The 14456-nt window shown below is 36.1% G+C and overlaps 1 protein-coding gene across 1 annotated transcript in view; it reads left to right on the top strand.

Moving 5' to 3' along the window:
• Window positions 1-12390, top strand: part of Rp2 (retinitis pigmentosa 2 (X-linked recessive)) — a 33393-nt gene extending 21003 nt beyond the window's left edge. Inside the window, exons 3-4 of the mRNA XM_005409001.2 lie at window positions 10144-10229; window positions 11584-12390. Coding sequence (XP_005409058.1) covers window positions 10144-10229; window positions 11584-11667 — 170 coding nt within the window. The 3' untranslated portion in view covers window positions 11668-12390. The remainder of the gene's footprint in view (window positions 1-10143; window positions 10230-11583) is intronic.
• The last annotated feature ends 2066 nt before the right edge of the window (window positions 12391-14456 follow it).

Here is a 14456-nt window from a genome sequence, read left to right as displayed (position 1 = left end):
TTATTTCTATCAGTATTGACTCATGGGTGTATATTTTATTATTTGGGTTATAATGCAATACTATTTGTTTCAGTTTTAGCCATTTGGGAACTCCTTAGGGTTGGCTTCTTTGTCCCATTGACATGTCCCCATCCTTTTGATTTTTGAACAATTCCCTTACGTTATGGCTCTATAAGATGTTCCAAGTTCGACCTGTATTTTGCTTGCCCTAGAACTAATATTAATCATTTCTCCAAGGAGCCCTGGTTCTTTTTATTCTAGAATAGTCAGAAGTAAATATCTGGGTGCTAGGTATGTCCATTATTCCTGGGGTACCCTTGGTTCTAGGCTCTTTCAAAAGTCAGAGGTAGGAAATATTTGTCTGAATATAATAGCTTCTAACCTCTTTTCCCTGCTTTTTTGTAACTTCTTACTCTAAAAGTGAGAAGGCTGGATCCCATTCTCTATAATTTATCCACGTGCATTTGTTCAACCCTAGCACTCATGCAATGTAATTTTAGAACTGATAACTTATACCTCTGTGAGAAATGTACTTACCAACTACAGCGCAGTTGGTACTCTAGAGGTTTTTTGTCTTTAACCTTACAGTAGTCATTCAAAACACAAAAAAGTTACTGAAATTAACTTCTTTCCCTCTCACTCCATTCACTGAAATTGTGGCATATATTTGTAATACAGTTAGATTCATTTGTCTCAAGCTGCACTCATCCTGGCGTTTCTTGACGTCTTCGTTAATTTTTAAAACCTTGCATATAGTAACGTTTTGTCTGCATGGATTTTAACAAATGGGTCGAGTCCACCACCCCATTACCACAGAAAGCACTTGTACCTTCCTATAAATTTCCTTTGTGTGGCCCCTCTGCTCCTGGCAACTGATTGGTTTTCTGTCCCAGTAATTTTGCCTTTTCCACAATATTACATAAATAGAATCATATAACATGTAGCCCTTTGAGTGTGGCTTCTTTCAGTTATTAAAGTGCATCTGTGATTCATCCATCTTGCTGAGTGACTCAATACTGTATCTTATTCCTTGCCAAATAGTGTTCCTTGTGTAGATATATCACAGGATTTGTTTTTCCATTCATTCATTAGACGTTGCAATTGTTTCTGTTGTTTTGTTTTGTTGCAGTATACGTGACTGAACCCAAGATCTTTGCACTGAACTACACCCTTAGACCCCCGTTTCATTTTTATTTTTTAATTTTGAGACAGGATCTTGCTAAGTTACTACTAAGTTGCCCAGGCTGGGTTAGAACCTGCAATCCTCCTGCCTCAGTCTCTCAGAGCACTGGGATTACAGACATGTGTCACCACTCCCAGCTTAAATCTCCTATTGACTTACAATTATATCTCTTTTTCTAAAACTTAGTTTTACAACTTACATGTTCAAATAATTTGAGTCAACCTAATAATAATATAGTACTTCACTCATGTTATAAAGCCATGGTAACATAATATTCTCAATTTTTCCTTCTAATCTTTGTGTCATTATTGTCATACATTTTACTATTACATGTGCTATAAACACTTACTACATTGGGGGCTGGGGATTTAGCTCAGCGGCACAGCACCTGCCTGGCAAGCGCAAGGTCGTGAGTTCGATTCCTGGTACCGGAAAAAAGCCAAAAAAATAAAAAATAAATCACTTACTACATTGTTAGCATTATTGCTTTGAACTGTCAGTTATTTTTAGAGTAATAAAAAGTAAAAATATAGGTCATATTTTACTGGAGGTTTTAGAGCAAAGGAATGTCATAGTTCCCACACTTTTTGCTGGGAATCCAGCTCAGGGCCTTGCGCATGATAGCCAAGTACTCTACCACTGAGCTATACCCCCACCCCTCATAGTCCTTTTTAAATTCCCTTCTGGTGCTGGGGTTGCGCCTCAGTGGTAGAGCAGTTGCAGGAGGCCTGGAGTTCGATCCCAAGCACAACAAAAGTAACTACTATAATTCTGAATGCTTTAAGGGCAAGCAGAAAGATCAATTATACGGATGTTGCTGTAATCTAATTGAGACATTATTGTGGTTTATTCTGAGGTCAAATTAGATAATTCAGAAGGGTTCATGGTATAATACATCCAGAAGTCTTTTTGTCTACTTTAGTCTCACAGATTTTAATGACAGCTCAAATGTTTATACTTAAAGCTACTGCAAAGTATTTGAGTAAGAAATTCATGTTCAAACAGTGAAAACAGGACCAATGATCCCTGTGAACTCATGATTCAGTTTGAAATAATCATGGTAATTAAAGTCATCATCATTAGAGAGGCAAACAGGAATATTCAAAAAGTACATCATCAACAATGTAGTTCTTTAAATTTTAGGATTTGTCATGGTTTGGGGGATATTTTGCAAGGAAGAACAATATAGTACAGGACACATATTTTATAAGATTATTTATAATAGTCACCCAAAGAATGACATACAAAAGAGTGCAGGAAGTCTGTCTACACACTAAGACCAAGGAATCTAGCCAAGGGCCTGGATCCCACAGAAATGTCCTGCCTGAGTCCAGCTGAAGACCTAGAGCTCATAAAATTGCTTCCCACGAATCCAGCTGGAGGCCCAGAGTCCATGACATATCTCAGGCAGGCCTGTTTCACAGATCTGTGCTGGGAAGGCCCAAAGGTCAGTGGTGGAATCTAGGAAGTCCGTGCCAGTGTGATGAAGGATCTGTGCTAGCAGGCTGAGGGATGTACACTGGAGCCAAGAAGTGACGTGCAAAGTAAGAACCAGAGTTCCCCTGAAAAGTACTGCAGCCATCCTCAGCAACAGTGAGGTCCCAAGGTCCTCTGATGATCAAGATGCCCAGTTCCCATCAGGAAAGCCAACACAGCAAGCTTCTCTAGGAGACTGGCAGTGCACCATCTTCCCCCAAAACCCCCGCCCGAGCCAGGAAGCAATGCTCAGAGTGAGGACCAGAGCTCCCCCAAAGTGAACTGAAGCTATTATCAGTGTCAACAAGGTCCTAAGCTCCTCGAAGGATGAAAACAGCCAAGTTCATCAGGAAAGCCAGCATGACAAACTCCTCCAAGAGAACCAACAGCTCCTTACAGTTTCTACCAGCTCCCAACAGCCTTTCTCTGCTCCCAACAGCCTAACTTCTTCTCCAGGTCTGCCTCTTCTGTTGTTGGCAACAGTCCTCAGGTGGGCCTCCCACACCCAGCACCACGCTTACTCAGTACAGCTGGAGGTTATAACCACCAACTGGTGGTTATGACCACCAGTTGCCAATCTACCACAGGATTATCCACAAATGTTAATCAAAAGTGATACACTGGGGCTGAGGATTTAGCTCAGCGGCACAGCACTTCCCTGGCAAGTGCAAGATTGTGAGTTCTATTCCTGGTACTGGAAGAAAAACAAAACAAGCAAGCAAAAAACTGACACACTTATACACATTTTTCATTGGTAGTACTTTGTTGGAAAATTATTAGGTCACTTATTGGAAGTTCATTATAATTTCATTAAAGAATATCAACCAAGCTACCTGTTGTATTAGCCACCTTTCAGTTCTCTGACAAAATAGAAAGGTTTATTTTGGTTCATATTTTCAGAGGTTTCAGTCCATGGCATGATGACTCCATTACTTTGAACCTGTGGTGCGTCAGATCATCATGGCAGGGTTGGGGAGAGGTGGGAAAGGGAGATAGAGTGCAAGAGAGAGACTCTTCAAAGCACATCCACCAGTGACCTATTTTCTCCAGCTAAACCCTACCTCTTAATGGCCCATTCAGCTATCAGTGCATTAATCCATTGATGAGATTAGTGACTTCATGATCCAATCACCTCTTTAGGTCCCATCTCTAAATATTTCTGCATTGAAGATCAAGCACTCAGTACATGGTTCTTGGAGGACTTTCTAGATCCAAACTATAACCCATGCCTACATAGTTGTCCCAAGACTGCATTTCTAAATTCCACATTATATTCTTTATAGAAAACAAGAATTTTCAGTAATAACCTAACTTTAAAGAAAATATACAGTATTTCTTTGTAGTGATTCTGAATAAATGTATATTTTACATTTATTAATTCACACTTTCTGTGCTGCAGAATTAGAACCGCTACATTTAATGTCAACTTTTTTTAGTTCAGTATTTATTTGGTTTGAAATACTTTTTAAATGCTCTTTTGTGAATTTCCAAATGTAGCATCTCTACTCAAAAGTGGAATTCCTTGACCTCATATGTCCCATCCCCAAGTTTCATCAACTTTTTCCTAAACTTTTAAAAAATCTATACTCTCTTTTGCTAAAATATTCTATTCAAGTTTTGATTTGTCATGTCATTTTATCCCTAAGTATTTCAGTGTATATCTTAAACAAAACAAACTTAAAGCAGATGTTTCCTTCAATAAGCATAATGCATTATCACATCTAACAGAGTTAGCAATAATTCCTTAAGATCATCTGATACCCAGTTCATCAGCAAATTTCCTTAATTGTCTAAAACAATTCTTTAGTTAATTTGATCCAGATATAAATAGGCCTACTCATTGTAACTGGTTGTTTTGTGTCATATCTATTAATCAAAAACAGGTGTTCTTCCTCCTCTTTTTGTTTTATGTCTGTTTTGTGGAAGAAGTTTGGTCAATTATTCTAAAGTATTCATGGGTTTAATTTGCTTCTCTATTTTTTTTTTTTTTTTGTAGACTGGAAGTTAGATCAAGCCTTGTTTACATTCAGGTTTAGTTATTTTTGGCTAGAATACTTTATGTGTGGCATTAATTCCTATTTCTTTAAATAAGAAGGTGCATAATTGATTTTTGTACTTTCAGGCATGCTAAGTTGATCAGCGAATTCAAGTGATAATGACCTTTTCAATGTAGTGTTCCTGGTATAATGCTAAAATCATTTGATTTTTGCCCGAACCAGATCTTTTAATAGAGTTGCAAAATGATCGTTTTCTAATTATATCACTACCTCTGCATTTATTAATGGATGTTAACAGAACTTCACCTTGTGTACTACAGGTGTTTGGTTAACTGGACATATGCTTCACATGAGAAAAGCAGAATAAATAAAGAGAAAAATAGCATCAATTTTCAGAGTAATTAATTGCTACCCTAGCAACTTGCAGTGATGTCCAGTTAGTTTTGTTTCTTTTTTTCTAAATATTATTATGAAATCATGAGTTTTTAGGTATTCAGAATATTTTAATTAACTATAGGAATTATTCCATCTGCTTTTAAAACTATGTCTTATCTTTGGTCATTAGGAGCCCCTTCAGGCTGACTTCTGTGTCCGTTTGATAAAATCACTCTGGCCTTTGTTATCTTTGTTGCCTCTTGGCACAACAGGAGATTCCAGGTTGATCTTCATTCTTTCCTCAGACATATAATTATCTATTTTTTAAACATGATTTAGTACTTTTAAAGTACAGAACTAAAAAAAAAATTAAAAAAAAATAAAATAAAGTACAGAACTATATTTAGAAATACATGTTAGGTGCTGTTTCTTTTAGTGGTTGAGTTGTTATTTCTTTTTGGCTTTTTCAGTGGCTATAACCAGAAACCAAGTTGTTTTTTTTTTTTTTAGAAAAAGATCATGAGTTAACATTGATATTTGAAATTGAAAAAATAAGGCAACAGTTTTCTTGTATAAAGTTAGCTAAGTTATATTACAAAATATACAAGAGGTCTTCTCTGCCAAGACCTTTCTAACCTTGCCAATCAAATATTTCAATGGAAAATTTTAAACATAAAAATACAGATTAATACAGATATTCCTTGTTTAATGACCTACCTGTTTAAAGACTCTTTGGAATCATAACCTGTGGCTCGGACTTGCAACCTCTTTTTTTTATTTTTTGGTACATCTTGTTTATAGACCCTCATTGTCTTTTTTGGAATATGTCTTAGTTACTTTTCTCTCACTGCTGAGATAAAATAGCTGACTTCCAAAATTAAAGGGGGAAAGTTTTATTTAGCTCACAGTTTGTAGAGGTATCAGTTCATAATTGGCTGGTTCCAAGGCAAGGTGGCACAGCAGACAGGCATTGTGGAGGAGAAACAGTTCATGCTGGCCAGAAGATAGCAAACCAAGCAAGACAGAAGATAAGCCCCTCTCTTGCCCTTATATTATATCCGGGATACCAGGATTAATATGGTGCCAAAGCAATCAGTGGACTGATTTAGTAATCACCCACCTTTAATCCTAGCACCCTTAATCCTAGCATTGCACCATGAATCAGTCACACACTGTAGATCCAGCCAGCTCTGAAAAAGCTCTTTGACTGCATGAGGCTTTGGGGGCACATTTAGACACAAGCCATTATAGTACAGTATACCTTATTTAAATAGTACTGTAATTTTTGCTGATTGTATTATACAGCACGGTAGTTTTATGTTCTGTTATACATTATATTACTGCATTTAAGAGTTATACAAATAAAAGCAAAGTTCTCAAGCTGGGGATTCCTTTGACCATTTCTTTGCTCTGAGTATTATAATGTACATACCATATATAGCTTTTCATTTAGCAACCAATTCATTTGACTGCCTAGTCACAGGAATGGAACTAGGTTGTTAAATGAGAAATATCTATATAACCCCTGTATCTCTCCTCCAGTTTTAACAATCACTAACTGTGTTAATCAGCTTTCTATTACTGTAACAAAATACCTGAGATGACTAATTTAATAAAAAGGAAAGCTTTTTTTGGCTCACAGTTTAGAGATTTCAGTCTATGACTGATTGGACCCATTGCCTTGGCAGTACAGTACACAATGGTGAGAGCACATGGCAGAGGAAGACCATTCACCCCATGGCCAGAACAAAAAGGAGAGAGAAGAGATTGAGGTCCCCACAGTCCCCTTTGAGAGCAGTCTCCAGTGACCTAAGACCTCTCCCTAGGAGTTACCTTTTGATGTTAATACTACCTGCTGTGGGCTAGGGACCAAGCCTTTAACACATGGGCCTTTGGGGGACATTTAAAATCCAAATGATAGCACAAACTCACTGCCAATATATGACTTTTTATTTAAAATGTGTTCATTTATAATACTTTTACTCTGAAAATTTTGGTTCCTTATAATATTGATTTAACTTATGTAATAGTTTCAGAATAATAGCAAATTTTAATACTACAAATGAGATTACTATAATTTTAAGATTTCCTTCCATCTTTTGGTCCATACTTAGACCATACTCCACTGAGGGTGCACAGTCAAAATATTGCCTCATAAGGTTGGTTGGAATTATTCTTTTCTACGTGTTGTTACATCATAAACTTAATATACAGGGCCGGGGATATAGCTCAGTGGCACAAGTGCCTGCCTGGCAAGCACAAGGTCCTGAGTTTGATTCCCAGTACAAAAAAAAAAACAACTTAATATACAGTTAGACTCATTTGATTTAGTTGGTCTTTAATTTTTAGGAACTGCTTTTGCTTTTCTTCCATACTTAAGTTTGGTTTTATGAGGCATTGACATGATATCCAATGTCAAAATTATATGAAAAACATACGTTCAGAGAAGCTTCACTTCCATCCATCCCTATCCCTTCCATCTGCACCCCTCCTTCCTCTAACAGGTAAACATTTTTCTTAGGTTTTCCTCTCTCGATGTTTATCTTTTTACATTAGAGTCAAACTTTCTAAATACAGTAAAACCTTAGTTTGTGAGAATAATTTCTTCTGCTTGTAATCCAAAACATGTATATCAAAGGAGGGAGGAAAGGAGGAAGAGAGAGAAAGAGAGAGAGAGGAACTATTGTGATCATGTGACAGCCTACAGACCAAGTTACTTGTAAACCCAGTTTGGACTGTAGATCCAAGTGTGGGAGTGTTGCCAATCAGCCTAGGATTCTTTTGCTTGATTCAAGAATCAGGAAAGTGCAGCTCTGCTAGCAGTCCTGATGTTACCAGGTAATGCTGGGTGCCAACCCTAGGCAGCCAGCTGCTGGTCACTGCCACTGCCAGCTGTCACAGTCCGATGCCAGCTTATGCTGGACACCATAGGTCACTCTCTGATGCCTGCTTGTGCTGGACACTGGAGGTCAAGTCTACCAAATGCTATTTCTCTGCTGCTGGTCTTTGTTGGCTGCTGTCTCTGGAGCTCTTTGGTGTTTATTCATCTTTCTTTGGAAGATAAAAATCCCAAGTAGGTTTATGTACTACCTGAGAAATAAATCACAAGCAGGTTTACAGGAACACCAAAGGAAGTCTTTATTGTAACAGAGCCTGGGCTGCAGCACAGAGGAACCAGTATATAAGAGTGAGTCCTAGACTAAAACTGAAGGAAACCTAGACTAAAACGGAGATAGGCCTGGGAAAGAGCTACTATTGTAACATATTTCAGGCCTGACTCAGTGAGGATAAAGACTGAAACCAGGGAATCTTCTGGAAGGCTTGCTGTGAATGTTGAGTATGCAAATAAGGGGCCCAGATCCTTCCCTTCCTGATCTGAGCCACTCCAGGGTGCCCTCTCCTTCTCAAAAATGCAACAATATCATCTGAAGGGGCAGGAGTGGAGAAGGGGCCCCATGCTTCCGGACTGCAGCAGTGTTGGAGTGGAAAATGGTAGATAATCAGGGAAGAGCCTGAAGCAAGTTCTGCAAAGAGAAAGAGGGAGCAAAGGGTAGCCAGGAGGAGGGGCAGGCAGCCGCTAGCTAAGCCACACCCGCTCCAGCCTGACGGGTGGGGGGTGATAAATGAGTCAGGTGCTTCCCTTCTGCCTCAGGTGTAGGCTCTGTAACAGCGTTTTCCTGTATGCCTCCCTTTAGAATTTTTCCCCTTGCAATGTGTACATCTCTTGCTTCGTTTAATACCTCTGATTATTACCTGCCTCCATAGAGCTTGCCAAGAGCAAGAAAACATTCCCAGTTACCTTCTTTATCCTGTACCTATCATAATCTATACCCTGTGCTGCTGAAAAATTCATGTTTTAATTTGTTCTCTGTGGCTAACTGTATACAGCAGTTGTCTGCTACTTATTCTGCCATTTCTGAGTCTGTTGTCTGTATTAAATCACAAACCTTCAGTTATTTTGGTGCCCAATGTAGTATTCTTTTCTTTCTCATTCTTGTGTATTCCTGTGGCATATGACTACATTCAACTTTTTCATGTTCATTCACCTTAGTACTATACTTCATCATTCGATGTTGTTTTTGTATCTGTTTAATGAATTTGGGGGCTGGAGATGTAGCTCAGTACCACAAGCACTTGCCTGGCAAGCACAAAGTCCTGAGTTCAAATCCCCGTACAGAAAAAAAGCCACTTCTGTAACTATGTTTAATGAACTTATGTCTTTTTTTCCAAGAAATTTGTAGTTCCTTGAAGGTCAGGACTACCCCATTACTATTTGAAATAAAAAGCAAGTCCATTAGGAATATAGTGATAGCTGAATACATGCTAACTGAATTAAAGGGCATATTTTGCTTTTCTAATTAAGGACCATGCTCACCAATAATTTGACACTAGTAGCACCAGTGCTGCATTTCAATCCAAGTTTACCAAACATTTAATCATGAATCTTGACCCCAAAATTTAAGTTATGGGGGTTTTTTAAATATTCAAATTAATTTATAGGAAAGGAGGCACAAATCTTTCTGTTTGTAGGATTAAAAAAAATTAAAAACTTCATCATTGTTTCTAGAATGTAGCTTGAAAACGCACTCAAGGAAAATACTTTCAGGTGGGCATTACTTTGGTGTTTGGCCTCAATTCCTATTTGGCTTAGCTCCATTGTGGGTGGCCCAGAACTTGGCTGGTGAGTAGGAGAGTTGGAAGCAGATCTGGCTGCCTGGCAAGACTACTTATGTTGACTTGGATTGCTTTTGATCTTATTTGCTATTTTGTCAACTATTCTTTTTGCTGATAAATGAGTGGAGATTGTCGGGTTTTTATAGAAGAATAAAACCTAGAAAAGCCAGACTATTTACAACACTATTTGAAAATGTGTCACTAGTTCTATAATAACTCTGAAGCTACTTCTCATGGGACGAGACTCTATGTTAATTTGCTTCATGATTAGTGTAGGAAGAAGCAGCTGAGGTAATGTGTCCCATCTGTCTACTTCCCTCTTCCCTTTTTCTCGCCCCCAAAGAAGATGCTGGAGATTCTTCAGGGGAGAATACAAAGATTAATTTTAGCATATATTTGTATTCATACTAAGAAAACACTTTTTGGGTTTACTTCTAGGTCCTGTGATCGCCTTGGAGTTCAATGGAGATGGTGTTGTGGAAGAATGTCAGCTTACTATAAATAAGACATTCAATGGGACCAAGGTATAAGATTTTATTGACTATATCCCAGTCTGACATTTCATTTCATTTCCTTTTCCTTCCAACTAAATAGTACTTTTAGCTCTCTTTTAACCCAGCACATTGATTTTTTTAGAACATATCGTAAATAATTGGGTACTAAGCTTTGGATTTTCTTTGCTAACTTAAAACTTCAATTGCTTAAAATAATAAAAAAATTCTCTAAATTTCTTATTGAAGTTACTATGAATTTCAGATTTAAATAGCTTAATATAATTTAAAAACTAAACATAAAAGAGGATTAAATGGATAAATATACAATTGACTATTTTTAATAACAAAGGAAATTTTTGTTTTGTCCTTTTGTCTTGAATTTGCAAAATTTAAAGTACTTTATCTTCTCTCTTATTTTATCATCAAAATAATACTAAGGAAGAAGACAAATATCAGATTTAATAGAAAAAGGAACTGAGAAGTGAAATGGTTATACTATTCAGACTTTTTAGAGTTAAATTGTTAAGATGTTATCTAATTTAACTTTCTCATTTTACAAGTGTGGAAATTGACTCCAGGAAAGTTTATTAAATTCCAAGCACCATGCAGCTAATTTATGATAAAGCTAGAATAAAATCCATGTCTCCTCTATTTGCCTGGCTGACATCTGTAGAATCTACTCTTGAAGTTCTATTAAAGAGTTTCTTTTAGTGATGTTCAGAAAGTAGTTCATATAAAATTAGTAATATATGCCGAGAGTGTTGGTACACACCTATAGTCTCAGTTATTTGGGAGGCTGAGGCAGGAGGATCACTTGAACCTAGGAGTGCAATGCCAGCCTGGACAACATAGTGAGACCTTGTTTCAATGAAAGGGAATATAGCTCAGTGCTAGAGCATTTGCCTGCCATGAGCTAAACCCTGGGTTTAATCCCAAGCACTGAAAAAATAAATAACATGAAATAAAATTAGTAATATATCTTTACCAGCTTTGAAAAGCATATCATATTTTGCTTCTCAGCCTACTGAGATTTTTATTAGAAAATAGAAGAAACTAAGAGTTTTTAAAATAAATCTCACTCAGTAGTTTTCATATGTTGAATGTTGCACATTAAACAGTAAAATTGCGGGTGTCATAAAATACAACTGAACTCTTATAAAAGCAAAGACATTAATTATATCCAAGGGATTTTAAAAGAGCTTCATTTACATTCGAGCTATTGAAACCATATTGCACAGATTCTATGTAAAACCTATAAATTAAATATTATAGATGATGTATTTGAATTTCTTTTAAATAAGCTTGTGACTATTCTGTGGAGACATGGCTTTTGGCATTATGGGGTCACAGTACTTATGTTTTATTTCTTTTACATTTAAAATAGATGTTTGTATCAGAAAACAAGGAGACCGCATCTGAAGATGTAGACAACTTCTACAACTTTGTTGATATACAGATGGGAATATGAACTGCAAATGTGGAAAGAAGGATTTGGTATTAAGTCCTTCCCAACTTTTGTGTGTAAAGTTTGATAATATGCTTTTGTGTATTAGCAGTGATTTTTACTAATGCTAAAACTGTTGTGTTATTTTTAAAATAGTTCAATTAAATAGTTTTAATCTACTTAGCAACTATTTAGCCCACTTCAATAAGCTTACAGTTTTCTTTCTTTGCTTATAATAACTCTTATTAGAAAATAGAAGTGACTACCAGTTCATGATTTTAATCCTAATTAAATGTTCTTTCAAATTTCTAATAATTTAAACTTTCCAACTTTCCTCAGTGCTCCATGATATTTGTGTGAGAATACGTTTCATTGCTTATTTTATTTTTTTAATTTAGATGGATTTGTTACTATTTGATCAGTTAGAATGAACCTATGCACATTTTTTTCATGTATACATAGCCAGTTAAATAGTTGCCTCTTAGTTGCATTAAATAGCTAATGAGATTTTGTACATTACTTGACATACTACTTTTTAAATTGAATTTTTAAAGAAATAAGTGGTGTGTGATTGTAGCCCTAGCTACTCAAGTGGTTCAGGCAGGAGGATCACTTGAGCCCAGGAGTTTGCAGCCAGCCTGGGCAGCAAAACTAAAAAAAAAAAAAAAACCAACCACAACAACAACAAAAAAAAAAAACAAAGTGAAGAAATAGGCATTTGATAACTAGCTTTGCAAATAACTCTAAGAACTGATGTTGGTATAGCATTGTAAGACTACTTCATAAGTAGTGTGACCATTTGAGTAAATTACGCATTGGTTTTTTGAAATACAATTATTAGACATCTCTTCTGCTTCTGGTAAGAAAAGATATATGCAATAGGAAAACTATAGAAGCCACTACCAGCAGGTTTTATAAAGGTGATTACTGTTTGATCAGCTAGCTCCTGGGCTATCAAGAGATTTAGAACAAAACTTTGTTACTTTTAGGTAAGAAATAGGCATGATGATAAGCTATACAGATTATTAAAAAGCTTGATACATATATCAAGTAATGGAAGTACGATAAAATTATTTTGGTTGCTTTCAAAGCATTATTTCTTAAATCCACCTGATCATAGTAATTTTCCAGGAGGTAGGGTAGAGCTATTTGTTCAAAAGTCTACATTCTTAGACCCAATCCTCAGATGCACAGATTCAGTCTTTAAGTGAAACTCTTTTAAGGAGTATGTTATAATCAGTTCAAAGGGTGTTGATAGGTTGATCATGTGGGAAGGTGCTGAACCTGCCATCCACAAAACATTCAGCTAATAGGAAAACAGCTTTCGTAAGCCTGTTTATTTATTTATTTATTTATTTTTCCAGTACAGGGACTCAAACCCAGGGCCTCACACATGCTAGGCAAGTGCTTTACCCCTGAGCTACACACGTAGCCCCATAGGCATATTTTTAAAAGGCCTATTTTAAAATTTAATTCTGTTTTTATAAGACTCAGACCAAAACCAGCCACATGTAAAAAATTTTTTTATGATTGTTACTCAAAATACATTTTTATGTCTAACATGTTTTTGGATATTTTCAGGTTGACTACTATATTGAATTGTATGTTAATATGTAGAAATAACGCATCAGAAAACTTTTCACTGTAAATTAGTGATATGGAACACCCACACTGTGCCTGGCTCTGTGCTAACCACTAGCACTGCACCATTTCATTTCTTTTATAAAAACATTCTATTCGAAAAAGTCAATCTGATTTCATAAGGTGCAAATCAAAATTGGTGACAGGTTTAATGTAATTTTGATCATAGTTTTTAAATAATCTTTGCAAATAGTGGTTAGAGGGCTTTAACGTTTAGTTAAGCTACATTAAATAAATAGCTTCCTATCATGATTATATTATTAAACATCATTATTCACATTGAAAATAATCACAATACTTTTTGTTTTTGAAAAATAAAATACAGTGCTATGCAAAGATATAGAGTGAGTTATCTATGGTATTTTAGCAAACTCAGGAATATAATAATAAGGGAGATGTTGATTTAAGATTTTCCACTAAGTTTAGTATCTGTTAACCAAAGCCTAAAAGGTTTTACTCTTCACTTAGATAAGAGATTTTACCCATGTTTAATCTTTCTCTCTTTCTTTCTTTGTTTCTTTCTCTGTTTCTTTCTTTCTGGTGGTGCTGGGGGTTGAATGCAGGGCCTCATGCATGCTAGGCAAGCACTCTATCATTGAGCTACATCCCCAGCCTAATTTGTCTTCAAGGATAGTCATTTGGCTTCTGAATGTTTGATAAGAGTTTTTAAAATAATGATAGTTGGTTTTATAATTCTAAACTTTTATAGTAATCAAAATGTACTATATTTCATTTCTGAAATAGATTTTAAATTCTTAAAAAATTATTAGCAATAAAAACTTAGTAATTTTATTAAGTTATACTTGTTTAAACATCATATGAGTTTCTTTTGCATTAATAAGTACTGCTGGTTTTGTTTTGTTTCTGTATATTTATGTGTACCTTTTATATGCAATTTACCTAGTGTTTATAAAATATGATTTGTAATAAATGTTAAAATGAAAATGGCTTATCACTCTTTTTTGTTGTTGTTTTTTGAGACAGGGTCTTGCTATGTAGCTCAGGCAGGCTTTGAACTCACTATGTAGTCCAGGCTGGCCTTGAACTCATGGCAATCCTCCCGCCTCAGCCTCCCAAGTGCTGGGATTACAGGCATGTGCCACCGTGCCTGGTATAATACTCATTTTTTTTTTATGTTGCTGGTTTTTGTAACACTCATTTTTGAAGAGCAC

This window comes from Chinchilla lanigera, unplaced genomic scaffold (assembly GCF_000276665.1).
Source record: "Chinchilla lanigera isolate Chin_1 unplaced genomic scaffold, ChiLan1.0 scaffold00115, whole genome shotgun sequence".
Lineage (NCBI taxonomy): Eukaryota > Metazoa > Chordata > Mammalia > Rodentia > Chinchillidae > Chinchilla > Chinchilla lanigera.
This window is presented reverse-complemented; position numbering and strand designations above follow the sequence as displayed.